The 20,680-nt window shown below is 38.5% G+C and overlaps 1 protein-coding gene across 1 annotated transcript; it reads right to left on the bottom strand.

Moving 5' to 3' along the window:
- Window positions 1-2,714: 2,714 nt before the first annotated feature.
- On the bottom strand, window positions 2,715-20,033 carry CCNK (cyclin K). The gene is made up of 10 exons (XM_010133605.1): window positions 19,767-20,033; window positions 18,544-18,625; window positions 17,813-17,944; window positions 15,856-15,961; window positions 15,657-15,714; window positions 13,144-13,313; window positions 11,227-11,513; window positions 7,275-7,308; window positions 6,148-6,222; window positions 2,715-4,038 (listed from the first exon to the last, which is right to left on the bottom strand). Exons 1-10 carry the CDS (start codon window positions 19,961-19,963, stop codon window positions 3,416-3,418), a joined length of 1,764 nt encoding a protein of 587 aa, XP_010131907.1. The 5' UTR covers window positions 19,964-20,033; the 3' UTR covers window positions 2,715-3,415.
- Between the last annotated feature and the right edge of the window lie 647 nt (window positions 20,034-20,680).

Here is a 20,680-nt window from a genome sequence, read left to right as displayed (position 1 = left end):
GTTGTATATAAAACAATGGGACTTATATTTTGCTATTGTGGAGTAGCTGCTTGTATAGTTGTAAGACTTTGACCCCCTTTTCCAAGTTGTCACAGCATTTGTCCCTGTATTTTATTAGATGTTCTTTCCTAATAGTCCAAGGAAAGTGGGGCTTGGTTATCAAAATCATTTGTGTAAAATAATTTTAAAGACAGGCATGTGACAAGATCAAAGCCTCCTCTTCAAGAAAAGTTGTATCGATATTAGTGATTAGTTCAAAGATTTAATGACCTCAAACACCATCACTTTTTATTCTCCGCAAGAATCAGTCACAGATACAGGCAGTACAGTTGGGGGGACAGGTTCTCTCTGTTCTGTCATCAGCTGAGCTCTTGACTTTTGGTATTGTATTAATGCGGAGCACTGATACAATACCAAGGAGCCAGTGCTGCAAGTTATGAATGGTAATTGGTGCCACACAGTAATCTAGCTGCCTGGGTACAGAATTTGGAATGTCAGAGCCAAGATCTGTAACCAGTAAAAAAATACAGAGAAGGAACACAGCCACAATACATGGGAATCACTAAGAGTAAGCACCACTTCATTGTTCATTGCAGAAATGATAAACCTGACAGTCAAGATGACCAGGGTGTTTGGAAAAAAAACCCGCAAATCCCAAAAACCACCACCAAGAACCGCCCCCAAACCACACGCGGGTACTTTCACTCACACACTCACCAGTAGTTTATTTCCTATGCCTGCTCGGTCAGCGAATGCTGAGATAGATAGCTAGCTAGCTAACTCGAAAGTCGTCTACTGCTATTTACATCCAGTGTATCTGGAAAAGTCCTTCTAGAGCCTGGCTCCTTTAAACTACTACATCTTTAGAGGAGTCCAGATTTCCTCCTCTTTGCTTTTTTGTTTTGACTTCCAGTTTCTAGTCACCATTGATGACTTGTCTTCCTCCTCTACAGTTCATACCTTGAGATTTCTGTACCAGGAAAGGTGATGTAAAGCAGAGGCATCATTCTTCCTTAACATCTAATGTCAGACAGAGGGTTACTTTAATCTATCATCTGCTTGAAAGGCCATTTTAATTTTGGTGGCATCTGATCGCTAGATTAAGCAGAGAATTAAGCATACTGGGAACAAGGTTAATTTACGTTAGTGAATTTTAACCGAAGCAATGCAAATGTTGCCAACACTTGTAGGGAGTTAATTGTTGATGACGTGCTTGCTATTTTAGGAGTATATTAATTAGACTAACAGGTCCCTCTCAACAAGAGCTACACTGATCTGATCCCTAGTCTCACCAGCTATGTAATGCTCAGTCTACTATTCCCTGCTATCAAATCTCTCTCAAAATCTATTCAATGACTTCAAGCAAAGCTTGCTTTTTTCCACCTGCAGATCTCACCTACAAGGGAAACAAACAGTGGTGCGCTGAGGTCCGTCAGCACTGCAAATCCTGCAGAGCCAGTTTAGGGTAGCAGTTCAGCGAACAGTCTTTATACTCTTAGGGTATATCCTGGGGTTTTCTGAGATACTATTTGGCAGCGTAGATCTTCAATGTAAGAAGGATGTGCATCACCGATTTTGCAGAAGAACATGACAGTGCTGTATGTTGGGGTGTTATTTTGGGGGGGTTTAGGCTTACTACTCCTCATTCTTAGCTCCATCTGAGCTATAAAGTGTCTTCCTGGGGTGAAATGATGCTCAATGACTTTACAGGATGACTTGGGTGCTGAATTTTCAGTTGTCTAAAAAGATGTTTTATATGCATATTTGAACTCACTCACCTGTGCACTAAGTCTTGAGTGAAAACTACCTGAGGAGGTTTGTGCGTGGGAAGTTGGAGGGGAACAACCCTTGAAATAGCAGCCATTGAATTGATGTATTTGGGGCAATAGTCAAAGTTAGTTTCCTCAAGACTGAAGCCCTAGCTTCTGCAATCCTCTGGCAAAGCAAGCACCTGCTGTTTACAAATGGACTTTGCTGAAGGAGGGTTAAATCACAACCTTGACTTTTGCTGGAGTGACTGAAGTAAGCAGCATTTCCGTAACGGTTTCCGAAATGCTGTGGTGTAGCCACCTTCAGCGGGCTCTCTGCACCTTGACAAGACTGCTGAGCACAACCTTGTTGGAGAACGGCACATTTTTATCCAAATATTAGATATTAAATCAGTGTTAAAGTGACCTTTTATCTTTTTAGAAGCCGTGGGGGAAGAGTACTACTGATCTTTTTCAAAGTGCATGACTGTAAAGTGATAAAATTGTATATTTTTCATAATGTGGGGAAAGTCTATTTGTGCTGCTTTAGAAATCAGTTTAAAGTTTGATTTCTGTTAAACCTGTGATCTTACAGCCCTGCTATATTTTCTGTATATGATTTACAAAGAACTGGAAAAGTTAGCACCTGCTGTTGTGTATATAGCAAAAATCTTTAGACCTTAGCACGCTTTTTTACCTGCTATTGAACCACTGGCTTTTTTGGGGAGGGAAAGTAATAGTACAGATTTTTTTGATAATGTGTGTAAAACATTCATTTGAAATATTTTAGTAAAAATGAAGTAAGAGATTGATTGTGATAGTGTATACTTCTAGTTGAATAAAATAAAATACATCCTTTTTAAATAAACTGATGAATAAGATTTGGGAGACCACTGCTGGAATATCTTGCAGTAACTACCATAGTTATGAATTCTGAACTAATACAGAAAACCTGGAAACCCACTAAATTCAGAACCAATTTTATTTGGGTAGATGTGAACAAAGTAGTCCCATTTATAACCAGGATGTACATCACAGTAGGTTGTTACATTCAAACTTTCACACTTAGAAAATATATATATTATGTACAAGAATTTGCAAATAGGTGTAAACATAAAATACTTTTAAGATACCAGTACATTCCAAAACAAAAATACCAGCAAGGCAAACACCTCAAAATGATTCCAGTCAGCTAGCACTCAGAATCTCTCTTAAATAAAGTAGCTTTTATGCTTGACATCGTGTTGTTTTAATTATTACTAACAATGAAGTTTCTTACTATAGATCAAATTTAATGGTATCTGGCTATTTTGATAAAAAGAGGCACCGATTTCTAGAAGGAAATTTTCTTCTTACTGATATAATTGAGCCAATATGGCTGGTTTTGCTAGTACAAAGTAATCCAGTGCTGGAATAACTCAAGACAATTTAAACTTCAGTCAAGTGTATAAAGTTAGAATAGATACTGCAAAGCTGATTAAAATCTAGAAGCCTATATAACTCACCATAAACAATACTGCAAACAGATCAGCTAAATTTTCATTTCACTGCCTCATTTCTTCCTCTAAATTATACAAATTACCTTCCTCTTCCTCTTTACAAAGTCGGTTTTGGCTAGCTACTCCTGCCTAGTCAACATAAAGGGCTATCGTGCAAATTACCTCATGCTATCTCATCCATGTAGCACGTCCAAGTCCTGCTACAGGTGGCATACCTGGTGGTGGAATTGGAGGTGGCACAGGTGGCTGTCCACCTGGGGGAACAGTAGGGGGCGGGTAACTAGCTGGTGGCATTCCCAGCCCTGGAGGTGGATGAGGTGGTACTGCATGAGTTGGAGGCAGTCTTGGAGGTGGGAAATTAGGGTTGTATGTAGGTGGAGGAGGATATCCAGGAGTAGGAGGTGGAATATTGGGTGGGGGAAATGAAGTAGGGGGTGGAGGTGGAACTGGTGGTGGAGGGTTGGGAGGATAGACATGAGGATGATATGGTAGATGAGTTGGTGGTCCATAGGTTGGTGGTAAAGCTCCATAAGTTGGTCCTTCTGTTTTCATCATTGACTGAAGACTTTGATAACCCTCCCCAGACATGTAAGAATTTGTAGTAGACATCCCTGTAATATAACTGGTGGGGGGCGGGGGTGGGGGGCGATGCGGCAGAGGTGGAGGTTGATGTACTGGGGCAGGATGAGCGGGGGGAGGAATCTGGACCTTTGGCATATCTACTGAGTCCACAGTAGTAGATTGCTCTGCTTCTCCCATTGAAACTGCAGTTGTCAAAGGAGGCTTGCGCTCTGGAAAAGAAAGTTTCATCGATTTATTTTTTTTAAGGTTATTGGCAATAACAGCTTCTGAATATTTTGTATTTTTCTTCCAGTTAATATATCAAGAGAGGACTCCGTTCTCTTAAGTCTCTGAATACCATAAGGTATCCAGTCAGACCTCCTCACATCACTAGAAAATAACTAAGCTGCATAACAAAACTAAGTTCAGCTTTTCCCTTTCTAGAAGTTAAATACATCTTCCATTCTTATTACTCTTTTCTTATACTTTAAATATTGTTCTACAATCAGCAGAAAATATTAGGCTGGATGGACAGAATCACAACTAGCGGATTTAAAGTCATGAGACCTAAGTTACAAAAAATCTTTTGATCACTGCTTCAATCTTATTTAGTCCAGGCCTCCCTTCTATCACTTTTATACTCCAGGAGGTGGCCTCTGCACTTCACTTGCCTCCCATGCTGGGAAATATTATTTGAGAATGTAAAAGTCTCAAGTCTTTAACAGTCAGTTCTAAACCTGTTTACCAAAAGACAGAAAAAAGTAAACCGGACAAGTAAGGAAGTGTGATAGATTGCTTGGGATAGGAAATCTGATCAGCTTTGTTCCACTGCTTAGTTTCAGGCAACTCAGTACCTGACAGTCTGGAGAAGTTCCAAAGAAGGTCTGAATTTTACAGTATCATACTCGGCCATTTCTGGGAAGAATGTGCTTTAAACTGTCTTCTCTTAAATAACAATCTTAGTTTTTTTTCCTTTTAACGCAGACATAAAGTAAGGAATACAACAATAAGATGACTGACCTAAAGCCAACATCTCTGTATGGTCATATGGTCAGTATTAAAATGCCCAATAGAGTTTGGGGCATCTTGACATCCATCTTGTTTCTACAGATGAACTTGTAAAACATTGGTCAGTAAGAAAAGTTACATAGAAGCAGATACAGGGCAGTCATTTCCCGTAACAATGCAAAACCTTCTAGTACTCCTCTTCATTTGATTAATAAACATTCTTAGTTTTCGCCTTGTTTTTCCTCAGACCCCTCTAAGACAAGAGTTGGCCTCTAAAAACTTCTTAAAATGCTTCAGTGCTTATATAATTATTTACTTGTATAAACAAATTCTAAGAGGCAAATTTTAGGTAACAGGGGAAGCAAGTTCATTACCTGCCTAAATAGGATTTACCTTATCTAAGTAGTCATAATTTTAACAGCAATATTGTCCCCTAGGACAGCAACAGAATTAGATCATGCAAGGTGGGTGTGCTGGCTGCGGAACCTATGATTTCAATGATGTCTAGTTCCTACAGGCAACAATTACCCCATTTGCTCATTTTCAGAATCATTGTGGCTGCAAGTTTTAACAAGTGAAGCAGTAACAAGCATGGTATTTAGAAGAATCCCTTCATTCTTAATTAGATTTTAACAAATGTGAAAAAATGGGCCTACTATATTTCAGAGCACTGTTTTTCTTTCTGCAATTCCCTGTCAGAAGCTGTCATTTTACAGTTACATTAGAGTCCTTGCTCTATAAAGTATTTATGTCATATTTAAGGGTCACTGGAAGGACAGCTAATGCATCAAGGAGCTGGAAGCACATTTTTACAGCGTTACTGTTTATTCTGCAAACATAAGGCATGTGTTTAAAGATCTCTGGCAGATTAGAGTTCTCTTCTGGGACACAGCAAAGGAAGTATTCCCCTTATTGTTCAGAGTTTACACACACACACGCCCCCGCAGAATTTCTATACTAAAGATGTAACATGGAAGACTTCTGACAGGACAGTTGGAAGCTACTCTAGCAATACAATACAGCACCTGCCACCCGTCTGAGAACACAAGTCCCTTTCGGCCTGCTAGTGACAACTGGGTGTAGTCTTCTAGGCCTGTAACAGTCACAGCTTTGTTTGCCTTTGTCCACCTAGTACCGCCTTGTTTCCATCATCTCTTTTTTGTGTCTGTCTGGAAAAGCCTGTGCCACTAAGATGAAATTCCCTCTAGAGATTACCCGCCCACTGCTTTTGCCTGCCATGCCCCATGCCCCCACACTGTTACCACCATCTGAATGAAAAGCAAGACAATGAACAGCAAGAGTAAATGCTTTTTAAAAAAATAAAAGCTTACCTGGGGGTGGATGTGCAGGAGGTATTGGTGGATGTGAAGCTTCAATTTTAGGGATTTTAGATGGTGGTGGTGGTTCTAAAAAACATTTGGAAGTTTCTAATTGACTATTGTTCTGCGATATTTTCCAAATTCCCACTCGGGTCTCGTGCTAATGATTACCATATTACGCTATGCAAAAGTACACGGAAATCCTATATACTAGGTATGTTTAATAAAGAAAACTAAAATCAAGACCTTTGTATAAATAAAATGGCATCAAGTATCACATACAAATCTTCCAAAAGAACACGTCTACATGTCCAAGCTACGTAGAGACAAATTAGACCAATAACAGTACATAAGCAAAGATGAGCACACGTACATTTTCTAGCAAAACCTGTAACTTGTAAGCACTTAAATCTCAGAAGAAGTTGAACTATGCTCTGCTAAAGGAATGTGTGTCTAGAAATCAAACAAAATGGCAATTGCATTGAGAGAGGAGGGAGAAGAGACTGCTCTCCAGAATCTATGTGCAGAGCCAGAGAGGGAGAAGTGCCAGACTTCCTCCGGAAAGGTTCCAGAATCGCATCCTAGCTATCCTCAAATACACTGTTCCAAAGCAGCAAAAGGAAGAAAAAACCCAGCCAAACAAACAAAAGGAACTAGATGTGATCGCTGCAGTGAAGCATTTCTTAACCTAGACTATATATTGATACAAAATGCCTTTTACTGTCAGCCATGCTACCAACCGATTACTAAAGGCACTGATGACCAACAGACTTAATGTTAGTGCAGCCACGTAATGACATGGTACCTTCAGTCATCTCAAGCTCCCACAGCTTGCTGACAAACTACTCCAAATGATGCACGGAGTTATAAATGGAAAGTTGAGTAGTTGAACAAGACTTTTACTGAACAGACTGTATTAAGGGACTTTTGGGGCACAGTTATACTCCATCTTTTCAAGTTCTGCAGCTAGAAACATTTTAGAAATAATTGCAGCATAAATTTAAAGACACATTATTAGGATCAAAATAGTTTACAACTGCCAAGCCTGCAAGCAAACAAACTAACCGCACATCAGCCAATGACTTATTCTGGTAAAAACTGTAAACTGAAAACAATGTGAATAGAATATTAACAGTTACCTGATGGCTTTGTTTCTTCTTTTGGGGATACAGCCTGTTTGAAAAAAAAAAAAAAAAAAAAAGGATGGAACTAAGACCACTGCAAAAGACAAAGTGTCTCAAAATGGTACCAAGTGAGCAAAATAGGAAACAACAGCCTGCTGAGGAGCTTTTGTACAGATCTGACTAAAATATGAACCAGTTTCCAACTCAGAACCAGTTTCCATCTCCCTGCCCTAAAAGGAGGCAGGACCAACCCTTTATTTGTTCCTGTATTTTTATTAGGAAGCTAATAGTGTCCAATCTCTTCAGACAGATGCAACACAAACTCCAAACAAAGTAAAATCATGTTGGAAAAGCCCAGCTTAACTGGCAGAATGAAAACACTGAAAAAATAGCAGCTATTTTAGATGCAACGTTTCCTGCTATTGTCACTGTTGAGTATTACATCTCATTTAATTTATTTATCATCCACTGCACATATATCATGGTCTGGTACACTGCTCACTGAGCTGAAAGGAAGAGACTTGGCCTCTGTTCTCGATTCTGCTTTGGCCTGTCATTCAACCTTTGCCAAAGTCACTTTGGGCCTTTCTGCTTTATTTACCAGGACAGGAGGGGATGAAAGTGTTGCTCAGTGTAAAACATTTCAGAAGCCTTCAAATGGAAAGCAGTGTATAAAAGCCAAATATTGTGCCAGAAAAAAAAAAAAATGCACCCTGAGCAAAAACCCCAAAACCTCACATCACCCTTCCAATCACAAGTTTTTGGTTGGGTTTTTTGTTGTTGTTGCTTTTTGTTGTGTTTTTTTTTGTTTTGTTGTGGGTTTTTTTTTCTCTTTTAAAGTATCACAGACTAGTAGTGAGAATAATCTGTGCAGCTGAGATGGCTAACTGATGGTCTTTGAGAAAAGCAGAAAACCTAACTGAAATTTTAAGAACAATAGTTAATTACCATTATATTCAAAATAAATGAGAGAAGTCAGAGCTTTTATACTCCAGGAGGTACACAGCTTCGCTGTCTTTTGAACAAAAGGGGTTTTTTAAGGCACTATATTGACCTCTAGTGGCTTTACCTTCATGAACTGTTGCTCACTTCCCATCACTTTACCTTCCACAGCAAGAACGGACATGTATTTCACAAAGAATTTTCCTTAATTCTGATGGATATTCTCCAGATTTTTGCTGTCCAATAAAAAGGTACCCAAGGCCCGCTGGAGGCTACTTCATTCTTACATTCCTTTGATAGTCATTTCAATTCAGCGCCAGCTCCCTTCCAGCTGCTCTCCTGATTTTTAAGGACAATCATTATCTTCCCATTCCAAACATCCATACTTTTCTTGGTGACTCCCACAGACTCATCTGCTGCCTTCTTTTAATTGGGTGGTCTCTTCCTGATTTTCTAGCACTAAATTCCTTGCCTGTAGAACTGCATGCAAACATCAGATCTCCCCACACTTTCAAACAGAAGCAAGTCTTCACTACTTACTACAACATTTCCAAAAAAAAAACCCAAACAAAAAAAACCCCCTACTCGTTCTGTGTAGTCAGTTGATCAAGTGGCAAGCAATTCAATTATTGTGCATTTAACATGGAGCAATATTCAGAAAATAATGTTAAGGTACACTGTTAGAATGGAACGAGCAACTGGAGCCAAATAGCTCACATGACAGAAAAACAAACATCAACTGAAACTGTATTTATGCTTCAGGAAAAAAAAGTAAAATCAAGAAGCAACAAAAACCAAAGCCTACAAAAATTTAAATCACTTCTCTAATGGCAGCTGCCAATAGTGATGAGGTTCTTGTTTTGGCCCTTCTACTGCACTGAAGTCTGTATTGCTCCAGCCATGACATCCCAGGGTCAGCATTATTTACTAGCACACTGATTGTTATTTAATACTTTCATAAAATGCACAATCCATACCATGATGAAACTGGTCTTTTAGTGCTGTTTCTATGTGCATTAAAATTGTTCCCACTAACAACTTCTAGTTTAATCAAACTAAATGTACGATTTACACCTAATGATTCTAATCTACATCTAATGACATTTTTAGTGAAGTCAACTGAACACTCAAGTGCTCTTTGCCATAGAGATGTAAAGGATGTGCACATGCTTTAGACACCTGGTATGGGTCTCTAAGTCATGGGCCAATGCTTGAAAGTATCTTGGCTCAGCAGGAGGCACTGGATATATAAAAAAGTTCATGTAAATGGAAAATCTGGCCTCCAGGAATAAAGTGTATTTATGTTCTGTACAAACTAAAGGAGAAGTCATGCAAAGCCCTATTTATAGAACGAGGCAAACATTTTAAGTAAGGTTTATGGTACATCTAACTGAAGAATGGTTTAGAAGCACCAAGTAAATCTTTCAAACACTAAACATCTTGTTCTCCTAAACTGCTTTCTGGAGAAATTATTTCAGATCATCACATTTGCTTTTCTCAAATTCACACTATTTGTGGTGTTTTACAAAACTCCTGAGTTGCCCTTTGCATTATATTCATTCTGGATGCCTATCGAGTGCGTTTTATCTGTACTATTCACTTTGATTCACTTCCAAGAAAAGGTAAGTTGCTCTGAAGGCTTGACCAGAGGTGACTAAAGAACACAGATACTATTCATGCAAAAGACACCACTTTTTTTTCCCCATGAGGTATTTCATTAATACATGGGATGGGGTGAAATCAGTAGTACGGTAAAGGCCAAGCTTTTACACAAATGAACAAGCATTCGTAACAACTTACAATCAGACAGACACACATAGAAAAACCCAAACTGTTATTTACAGTTTCTGATGTGCCAAATCGTACCAGGCATTTTTGTTGAAGAAAAATAAGAAAAGAGTTCCCTGCCTTACAGATTTGACAACCCAAGCAGAATTTGTGCTGACGGTAGAAAAATTATGCAAATAAATATGCTACCCATAAAGAGTTCGCCCAATTTTCATGAAAACTAACATTTTATCAACTGAACTCTAAAGTTCAGTGGAAGAACTATGTATTTCAGTGCAGGTTTTTTCCTTTACTAGTAGGCTGTATCTTGCAATTACAAGACTACGGTTTTACAGAGTTACAGTTACATTCTTCTCTTTTTTGGGAGGCTGCTCTCATGGAGATGCTGCACTCTTCCAAGTCTACTTCATTCTATTATTTGTTGCTGCTTCTTGCATTTTTGGTTGTTTGGGTTTTTTTCCCCCCCCTTGATGTCTGTTCTCTAGTTTCAGCACGCATTAATGACAGGTTAGAGCAAAAGTACGTACTTACTTTTACTACTTCTTACCAAGTAGATGCAAGAAGATTTGGATAACACTTTTTTTTTTAATAACTTACAAGTGAAAAATCCCAGAAGTATAGATTAAAGTTTGAGCTTCATTTGAACTTGATGACTCAGGGTACTTGTGACATTATTCAACTGTTAGCATACCTTCTCATTTTCAATGATGTGGTGATAACAGAAAGAGAGACTTTAATGTATGATGCATTTGTAGGCTTCTACTGTTATTAGATTATTTTGGAATACTTTTTCTAAAAAATGTTACATACTTCTACAAGTCACCATTCTGTTACATTTGCAAGAGATCATCAGCTTTGTGCACATCCACATCCCTACATTCAGGTATGGCACAAGAGACCTTCCCTAATTCAAGACTGCTTAATAATGAAAGCAAGAAAATTTGATAGCACAGAACCACGAACAGTTAGAACATTAACAGCTCATGCTAACTTAAAAGTCTCTTTCTCCACTGGTTTTGCCTCAAGTGAAATAAGAACATGGTATGTCAAAACTGTAAGGGCTGTTTTACACTAACATAGCTGCCATATAACCCACAGAAGTCTACTACACAAAATTAATTACTAGGCTCATTCTTAAAGCAAACACGAGACTGCTGCTCACTGCAGGCTTTAAATCAAATGGACATCAGATCAGCCTGAAAGTAAAATGCAAGTTAAAGTTCAAAGTTAAACTTACTGCTGGTCTTTTAATCTGTCTAGGAGGGCTCGACTGGGGAGAGGGCTTTTTAGATTGCTGTGCTTGCGTTTGCTGCTGCTGCTGCTGTTGCTGTTGTCCTGACTGTTGCGACTCCTTTTGCTGCTGAGTCTGTGATTGCTCTGAACCCTGGGATTGCTGGGATTGCTGTACCGTAGGTGCCTGGGGTGCAGATTGAAGAGATGGTGGCTGCTGCAACTGATGAGGAGTATGATGAGGCATTTGCTGTTTTCCCTGTGAGTATAGGTCCAGGATCTGATGACAGATGTCTTAAAAAAAAAAATCAAAAAATTTATAACCCCATAATGCACAAATGTACATTTTATACACCATTACCAACTAAGCCTTTTACAGGACATCAACTTCAGACAAATTCATTGCAAACATTACTAATGGTTATAATGACCACAGATGTGACTTTTGTTAAAACAGACTATTTTCAATTTATACTTGCATTTCTGAGTTTCTTCTGCCTAGGCTGAACAATATGTAGATGTATATGCACACCTTTCAGAAGAAGAACTAAGTGTCTTATATCTTAATATACCACAGGTTGTTATTGTGTGCTTGGAGAGCCAGGTAACCACGTAACAACAGGGTAGTAATACAGTAAGAAAGTGAGTGAAAAAAGATTGTGTCAAAACATATGTGTCTAACTAGGCCAGTCTAAAAAGTTTCAGGAAACTAAGTAAAGGACTAGTAGTAATTTCTTCTTCCAACAAGTTAGGAGCTAAAGATCTAAGGAAACATGCAGGACCGAGTATAGGACCAACTGCTCTTGAGTGGAAGAGCAGCACTCAAGGAAAATAAAACCTTTCTAGAAAAGCTAAATGAGTTCTTTCCATGAAAAAGAACTAAGAAAAAACTAAGAAATTCACTAATGCAGTGGCAGAAACTGGAGAGATTCCTAGTCTACAGCCCTCTTTGACAAGGATTCAGCAGAGGATCTATCTGAAACTGATGGAACACTGAAAAAAGCCATGATACAAAGAAAGTAAGCAACCATTTAAAAAAATCATCAGAACTGTAGGGTATTCGACAAAAAGTTCTAAGAGCAACAAAGGCTAAACCACTTGAACAGCCACACATACTAATTCACTTCAATTCCTTAAAACCCAACATCAGATTGTGACAAGCATCAATTTTTGAATGTTTCTAAGGCAAGTTATGGAACTATAACTATGCTTAGCCTGACACTTGTACCAGGTAAGTCAGTAAAAACTTTAATGAAGACAAATTAAGTGGCCACAAAACCATAATTTACTTAACAAGAGTCAAGAAAGGACATGCTTTATACTACGAACTTCCTGGGGTTCTCTCCCCCAAGAGGACAAGCAGCAGGTAAATATGACTGATATATACACACAAAGGGAATAGTATTAAGATATCTGTATTGATGAAAAAAATTCATAATTCATCTCCTACTAGAATTCATCTTCCCATAATCTATTCCTCAGTCATGGGACACCATAAAAAACCCGACCCTAGCATAATTTGGTTAAAGAGGTCAATCATCAATGAGAAAGCCACTACAAACCAGGCTCCATTAGTTCTGGTGTTTGTAGAGCTGCTTATTTACAATGGGGAGATGGGAATCATTAAAGACAATAACAATCACACACCACAACAATTTACTAGCTAATTAGCTGCATTATAAACTAAACAAATCACACGCAAATGTTGACCAGAAACCTAATCATAACTAAATATGCTTTCAGACGAAGCCAGTTTAATAAGTTTATTTTAAAACCTGCTTAAGGCATAGCACATATGACCACAGTTACATACTCTACCATGATTATTTTGACTAAAACCTAGACGGAAAGCAATTTCCGTTTACTTATCACCTTGGACACACAGTTAACAGAAATATTCTTCTGTGGCAAATGTTTTTCATACCTTCCAGAACATCAACAGGAACATCTTGAACAAATTGCTCCCACCATCGTCTGTACATTGGTTTTGATGTCCATTCCTGTATTTCAAACTTACACAAACGGCCTGCTAAATACATCACTGCAACAGCTATGATCTCTGGTTCCCACTGCAGTGACAGTGTAGTGCAGAGACTGGAATATAAAGAAAAAAAAACCAAAACACAACCCTGAAGATAATTACGTCAAAGTACAACACTTTAATGTATGGCAGCTATAACTAACAGGGTGTAAAATCCCACTACCCTCACAAGTCAGTCAATTTTAATTAAGAGCCTTCTTAGCCAAAGGAGTTCACAAAACTAAACTCTTTCTGTACTACTGCTATAATGAAAAGAAGTAATTTTACACAGATAATACAGTGGGCATATGTCTGCAGAAGCAATGCACCACATATGAACAAGTTTGGAGTTAAAAATAGAAAACCTAACTCCTAACTAGTATGGGTGTAGAAGAAGAGGGAAAAGACAGCATTATATTCCAAGCATGGGCAGCTACATTCCACTGTAGCCTTACCTGTAGTGTCACCTAAACACGGTCTTCATGTTAGTTGCTATACGCTTGTGCTGCCACTGCATTACACTGGTTAGGGAATGATGCTAATATTTGGATTTTGGAGCTTCCAAATGTTTTTCAGTAAAATGTAAACAACTGCTAAAAAACAACCCCACGGAACAGCCAACATGATCTTGTAAAGCCATTATCAAGGACGATGCAAACTATAGATCAAGCTGCAAAACTGTAAAAGGTTATCTCTTAAATAACCTTTATAAATCTAATGCCAAAATAACTGAAATTATTTGCATTATTGATATAACTAAGTTCCTGTCATAATAAAAGTTACTGTTTCCTGATATTAATTTTAAATTACAAAATGTTTTTTCTTTTTCTTTTTTTCTTTCTTTTTCCTCCATAGATTCTGTAACATAGGATCCACTTAAAGAATCCAGCTAGCCAGCTATGAATTCCCTGATGAGTTCATTATGTCCTTAGATGCATCAAAATAGTAGCCTAGACAGTGGTTTAAATCCATTTTCTCTCCAGTGGGCTGCATGTAACTGAAGGCTAACGGGATACTTAAATACTGGCAGAATCGGGACAGCAGCGAACAGAAAAAAAAAAGACACAAGAATTAGCTCTGAAAGCACTGATTTCTTCTTATTATTACTTTCATGACCTTTACTTGGGGTGTGTACTGTGGCTGCGTAGGAGCAAACCCCCCTATTCTAAAGGCCTGTAGTGCAAGGTACAGAATTATTTTCCCAGGATCCTAGATCCTACACTTCTAATTTGGTGCCTATTAAGTAACACAAGGCAAGAACAGATACTGTTTGAAACAATCCCTCTAACTTTATACTAATGTTTTCCTGAACTTCTTTAATTATTACATTTCTTGAATTATTAAACACCATCTAATTGTAAGTATAATAGTGACCAAAGTCTGATGGATGTATAACACAAGTTTTCTCTGACAAACTTAAGAGTGACAGCCAAGCTGTGTTTTTACTCCACCTGTAAGTTCACTGCCTGCAAGACTGACAGCAGCTGGAGTAAACATCACTTAACATCCAAATACACTAAGCAACCTTTTGCTCAAATTAATTTGGAGAGTTTAGGTGATAGCTACAGAATTTGGACCCACATTGGGGTACTTTAAATTAAGCATATGAATAAAAATACCCCTCTTTTTTAATGGTGTTCTACCACTCTAGGTATGACGGAAAGCAATGTATTTAGCATTTCTGAACAGTCAGGCCACTTATACATTCTCTTAAGAGTTTTCTACGGCAATTAAAAATTACATTTACTGGTCTTTGGTGAATTAACTTGCCCAGCTCTGTGGAATCCTCCTTAACAAGACTAAAAAATGCAAGTCTTAACAAGACTCCTTAATATGTTCATCAAGTTGTTTTGGGTTTTTTTTTCCCCAGTAACACACTACATATGAAAAGTGCTTTTACACACACTACTGTGAATTGATGTGATCCTTGGATAATAAGTTTGCAATACAAGAAATTGTAAATCTAGTGCTAAAAACTGCATTCCTCACTGAATTTAATAACTAGTTTACTAGTAACAAAACATTGCCTTAAAAAAAATATACTGACCAACATGACGAGAGGTATTTCTTTTCTCAGGATGTGATGCACAACTCAGATTGGGCAAGAAGCCAGCTTCTATCTGGGAGATCTATGATTCGGTTTGGCCCTTTCAAACAGTAACTTTTTTTAAATGTAGCGCTAAATCATTACCACAAAATTTGAAAGGTCTTAATGTTCTACTTCTATAGTCATCTTGGATTCCCTGCTCAGCAGAACTATCAAGGTAATGATGGAAAGAAAAACTGATGAGCGTGATCAAGAAAATATAAACCAAGAAGATAACACGAAATGTTTTGTCAAAGAAACATCTAATCCCAGAATAAAGTAAGCAACAGTAATTATTTCATTTTCAAAAGGTTTCCTGGAAGTATCTTACCTGTCATTGACAAATGTCCATGCCATTTGAACCAGTTTTTGAATTTTATTTTTGTCTCCTGAAAAACAATCAGAAAAGTTGTAACAAATAAAATTTGGAAAGACAAACAGTTTGGAATAGAATATTCTTGCACTGTTAATGTAAGTTAAGTTCCCAAAATTAATAGCAGGCATTACTTGCTCACCCTGTGATGTTTTACCTTTGAGTTGTTTGGCATACTTGAGAAGAAATTGGTATGGATGTTCCACTTGCAAATCAAACTTTATTGTTTGTAGTAAGATTCTTTCAAGGACCATCACTTCTTCCTAGAGAATGTTACAACATAACCACAATATTATTCCTTTTTTTACTCATGGATATTTTATGCTGGTGTAAAGCATGGACTATCTCCAGCAAACACGTTTGTCTATTTTTGCTTAATTAGAATTTGTCTCCAAGGAGAACAGAAATCTCTCAAACTTAAAACATTACTTAAAACCCAGATACTTTTTCTTCAGATTTATTTGACTCAGGAGAGGGGATGTGGTGTTTTAGGGGAAAAAAAAAAAAAAGGTAAAAAACTGCCTGGATGGCTGGGACTGAAAAGTGGTGGTGAATGGAGTTCAATCCAGTTGGCGGCCAGTCACAAGTGGTGTCCCCCAGGGCTCAGTATTGAGGCCTGTTCTCTTCAACATCTTTATCAGTGGTCTGGATGAGAGGATTGAGTTCACCCTCAGTAAATTTGCTGATGACACCAAGTTGGATGGAAGTGTTGATCTGCTTGAAGATAGGGAGGTTCTACAGAGGGATCTGGACAGGCTGGATTGATGGGCTGAGGCCAGTGATATGTGATTGAACAAGGCCAAGTGCCAGGTCCTGCACTTGGGACACAACAACCCCCTGCAATGCTACAGGCTTAGGAAATAGTGGCTGGAAAGCTGCCCAGTGGAAAAGGACCTGGGACTGTTGGTAGACACCCAATCAAATATGAGCCAGCAGTGTGCCCAGGTGGCCAGGACGGCCAACAGCATCCTGGCTTGTATCAGCAATAGTGTGGCCAGCAGGAGGAGGGAAGCGATTGTCCCCCTGTACTCCACACTGGTGAGGTCACACATTGAATACTTGGGCCCCTCCTTACGAGAAGGACATTGAGGTGCTGAAGCATGTCCAGAGAAGACTATCAAAGCTAGTGAAGGGTTCAAAGCACAAGTCCTGTGGCTGAGGGAACTGGGGTTATTTAGTAGGTAGAAAAGGAGGCTGAGGGGAGACCTTATCACTCCCTACAACTACCTGAAAAGAGGCTGTAGTGAGGTGGGGGTGAGTCTGTTCTCCCAAGTAATAAGAGACAAGACAAGAGGAAACGGCCTCAGGTTGCACCAGGGGAGGTTTAGATTGGACATTATGAAAGGGTTGAACATTGAAACAGGCTGCCCAGGGAAGTGCTGGTGTCACCATGCCTGGAGGTATTTAACAGATGTGTAGATGTGGTGCTGAGGGATGTGGTTTAGCAGCGGACCTGGCAGTGCTGAGTTAATGTTTGGACTTGATGATCTTAAAGGTCTTTTCCCACATAGACAATTCTATGATTCCCTGATTCTACAGTTCCTTTTCGTCCATGGAGGAAAGAACTGAACCACACACATCATGAAAATGCCAAATAAACAAAATCAGAATAAAAAGGTAAGCTCTCACCATGTTTCTCTCCAAGTTTCAGTTCCTTCTGCTATTTATAATAAGCAAATTTTGAGAGAAGCATGGTTTTGCCAAGTCTACACAGGACTTTGCAATATTTTTGAGATGCATTGCTTTTACTTAACTTAAAACTTGCTATTAATTGCTTCCTAAACAACAATGAAGACACTTAAGACTGTCAAATATGATTTATATCTTGATGACATTTCTAGCTCTGACCAGAATTATTCAAATTGACTTTAATTTGCAAAATAATATCAGAATTTGTAAGAAATCAGATGTGAGCTTTTTGTACAAGTATCTCAGTAGGCTCCCACAGCTACCTGTATTAGCAAGAATTATTTTCAGTTACCTATCACTCTCCCCAAAAGAGCCACAAACATATGCCAAACATACAACTTAATTTAGAACAACTGAAAATCAGCCAGCACTCTAATGAATGCATGTCACTTTGCTGGAGTACATTCGAACATGAGTACTTTTACCTTTGGGTCATCTCCAAACTGTCCAAACTGTACATCATTTAGCAGGCTCCGAGCTGTTTTAATTATATCTTTACATTTCTTAGGTGTTTCTTCAACTTTTCCTGCTAGAAAGAGACAGCAGGCTCCTGTCACCTAAAAAAGAAAGTGCTTTCAAAGAGTCGTTTGCGTGCGGATATGTAACACAGTATGGCATTGTAAAAGCACTGGCGGTTTCCATTAACAGTTCCACAGAAGTTTCCCAAGAAAGCCTTATAAGCGTATTAGTTTCTAATTTTGTTATAGTGTTAATGTAAACTTTTACTTTCTCAAAGGAAAGATACAGAATTTGGAGACTCATCCTTTTTATACAACTTTATTTCAAGGTCAGAAACCCAAAGCACAATTTGCCGTAGTTCAGCATTGTCTGTCAAGCAGTTTAAGATGGTATTACACTTCTTTTTTTCTTTTAGCCAATACAGAAGCAGCAGAAGTACAGCTTTTACCCTTTCTAAAGAACAGTATCAGCAAGATGTACTGCAATGTCAATATAAATATGTTTCTATGTGTAAGCAGAAATGTGTAAACGAGCAAGAACAATGTATTTTAGAAGATAAAATGCTCATTTTCCATCATTCTGAGGCCAGCCATACTGCTGGTGGCCAGCAGTAGTACCCAAATGACTTATCACCATTTCAAACAGTCCACATCTAGTGCAATCAGTGTATTAAGCCATTGGTATCGTAAATACTTACATATCTTGGGAACTGTTTGAAGGAATGAAACATATAAAACCGATGGAAGTAAATTATTCCAGTTGCTAGAGTATCATAATGTCTGTGGTGCAGAATAAGGACTTTCAAACAAGGAATACAAAAAAAAAAAATTTAAAACCAAACCTGCACAAAGGAAAAGATACATTCTGCTGGATCAAGTACCTTGAGTAATTGTCCTTTCAGTGACCAGTTAGAAAACACTGCAGGCAAAACAGGAGCTTTAGGGGAAAAAAGCTACAAACCCCCTTAAGGCTGTGCACATACTATGATTGAGCCCAGGTGCAGCCGATACGTAAAGCATTTATTGGAGTGCCCAAAATCCCGATCATGTTTATAGGAGGATCCACGCAAGGTCATCCTTACGTTAAACCATACCTGCTTCAGAGAATGTCAAAACCAGCAGCAGGTACATGAAGGAACAGAACAATTACCACTTCACATTAAAGCATCGGTGTGGAGGAGAGCTACTAACTCTACACACCTTCAAATGCAAATAAAATCTGAACATGCTCCCTGCTCTCCTCTTTAAGAGGAGTAAATTCTTCTTCACCAGGTTTTATGAAACATCGAACTGAGGAGATTAAATAAGCATAGGAATAGAGAAAGCAAAAAGTTTAAGTGGCTGGCTGTGAGAGTGGGACAGCGGGGAGAACTTAATAACATACATAAAGTTTTAAATCTCAAAAAAAGGCACAAACCAAAAACCCGAGAGTGGGGAGGAAAAGGTTAGAAGCCAAGAGGTGAGAAGGCAAAGTATGTCAAAAAATGAGCACAAAATTCAAAACTCGAGAAGTTACATAGAAAAAAAAAAAAAAAAAAAAAAAAAAGGCACAAACCAAAAACCCGAGAGTGGGGAGGAAAAGGTTAGAAGCCAAGAGGTGAGAAGGCAAAGTATGTCAAAAAATGAGCACAAAATTCAAAACTCGAGAAGTTACATAGATTCACAGTTTTGTAACTGCCAAAAGTTACCCTTGCTTGGCAAGTCTGTATCGCTTCTCTATTGCCAACATGTTTCACTTGAAACTTCGGTTATCCAATGAATGGAAAAAAATGACATCAAAAGGTAAGTCACTCAAAGATTTTGGATTAATGATTAAGAAACATTTGAACAGCTAACTAGGCACATGACATCTCTTGTACATTTCATTCTGAAAATCCCCATGCACATAGACATTTCATACCAACACCAGTTTAAAGGATACAGTCCTAAGCGTGTTCCCACATCGAATATGAATCTGGCCCCCTCCCTGCGGTATCGTGCCTCAGTAGCTGGATCAAGCCCTTCTAGCTGCGATGGTGTATGAGCCAAGTCCTTCTTATCCCAGTACCAACATGGCTTTGTATGGTCCAGGTTTGCCAAGTTTACAGAAGGGCTGGAATTTTCTTTGTTCTCCTTCATTTATTAAAACAGAATTGTTCTTGTCTTTTAAGGTTTCAAAAAGGAAGTCTTCAGATAGTCACTTCAGAACCTTAAAGAAAAGGCAAAAGGGTTTTTTTAAAAATTGAGGGGACTTCCCGTGCTCCGCTCAGAGATGACTAAAGAGGAATAGTGTTTAACCTTGACCGTTGGAAAGGAAAACTTCTACGCTCAAAGACAAGTAATATCTAGCCCTGCCCTTACTCTCACTGCATACTGCAAATTTAATTCAAGAAAATGGACAATTAAATGTTAACAAAGAAACTTTGAGAATACATTATCAACAGTACCGGCTGTTTTTTCATAGAAAAAACTTCCCCCAACTTGTCCACAAAATAAGGAAAAACAACTTAGTGATGTAGCAGGAAGATCTGAAAAGCCGGGGTGGGGGCAGGGGCGAGGTGGGGTGGAAGAGGAGGGATCAGCTCACTATTCATAACTAGGAAATACATTCATTAGGTCTGTCTGAATGGCAATTTAAACACCCACTTGGTTTCACAAATACCCCTGGCTAGTTAGGGAGCAGCAGCTATTTAGCAGAAGGCTTTTTAAAGTGGTCTGTAATTGCACCACTTGAACAAAAAGAGGTAACAGAAGTACATGCCAAGATCAAGACAACTGATGCGAGTCTGTAGGGTACATGGCATCTAAAACCATTCCCAAAACAAGGCAGTTGGTTACACTCCAAACTCCTGCTAC

This window comes from Buceros rhinoceros, unplaced genomic scaffold (assembly GCF_000710305.1).
Source record: "Buceros rhinoceros silvestris isolate BGI_N320 unplaced genomic scaffold, ASM71030v1 scaffold663, whole genome shotgun sequence".
Taxonomy (NCBI): Eukaryota; Metazoa; Chordata; class Aves; order Bucerotiformes; family Bucerotidae; genus Buceros; species Buceros rhinoceros.
The sequence above is the reverse complement of the archived record's forward strand: the minus strand, read 5'-3'. Positions and strand labels throughout refer to the sequence as shown.

What these genes read in the sequence shown, in the direction of transcription:
- CCNK (XM_010133605.1), bottom strand. Translation starts at nt 19,963, where the DNA reads ATGAAGGAGAACAAAGAAAATTCCAGCCCTTCTGTAAACTTGGCAAAC. An exon ending in AGAAGAAACAAAGCCATCAG is followed by an intron (nt 6,223 to 7,274) that starts GTAACTGTTAAT and finishes AATGTTTTTTAG; the next exon opens with AACCACCACCACCATCTAAA. An exon ending in TCCTGCACATCCACCCCCAG is followed by an intron (nt 4,039 to 6,147) that starts GTAAGCTTTTAT and finishes TTTCTTTTCCAG; the next exon opens with AGCGCAAGCCTCCTTTGACA.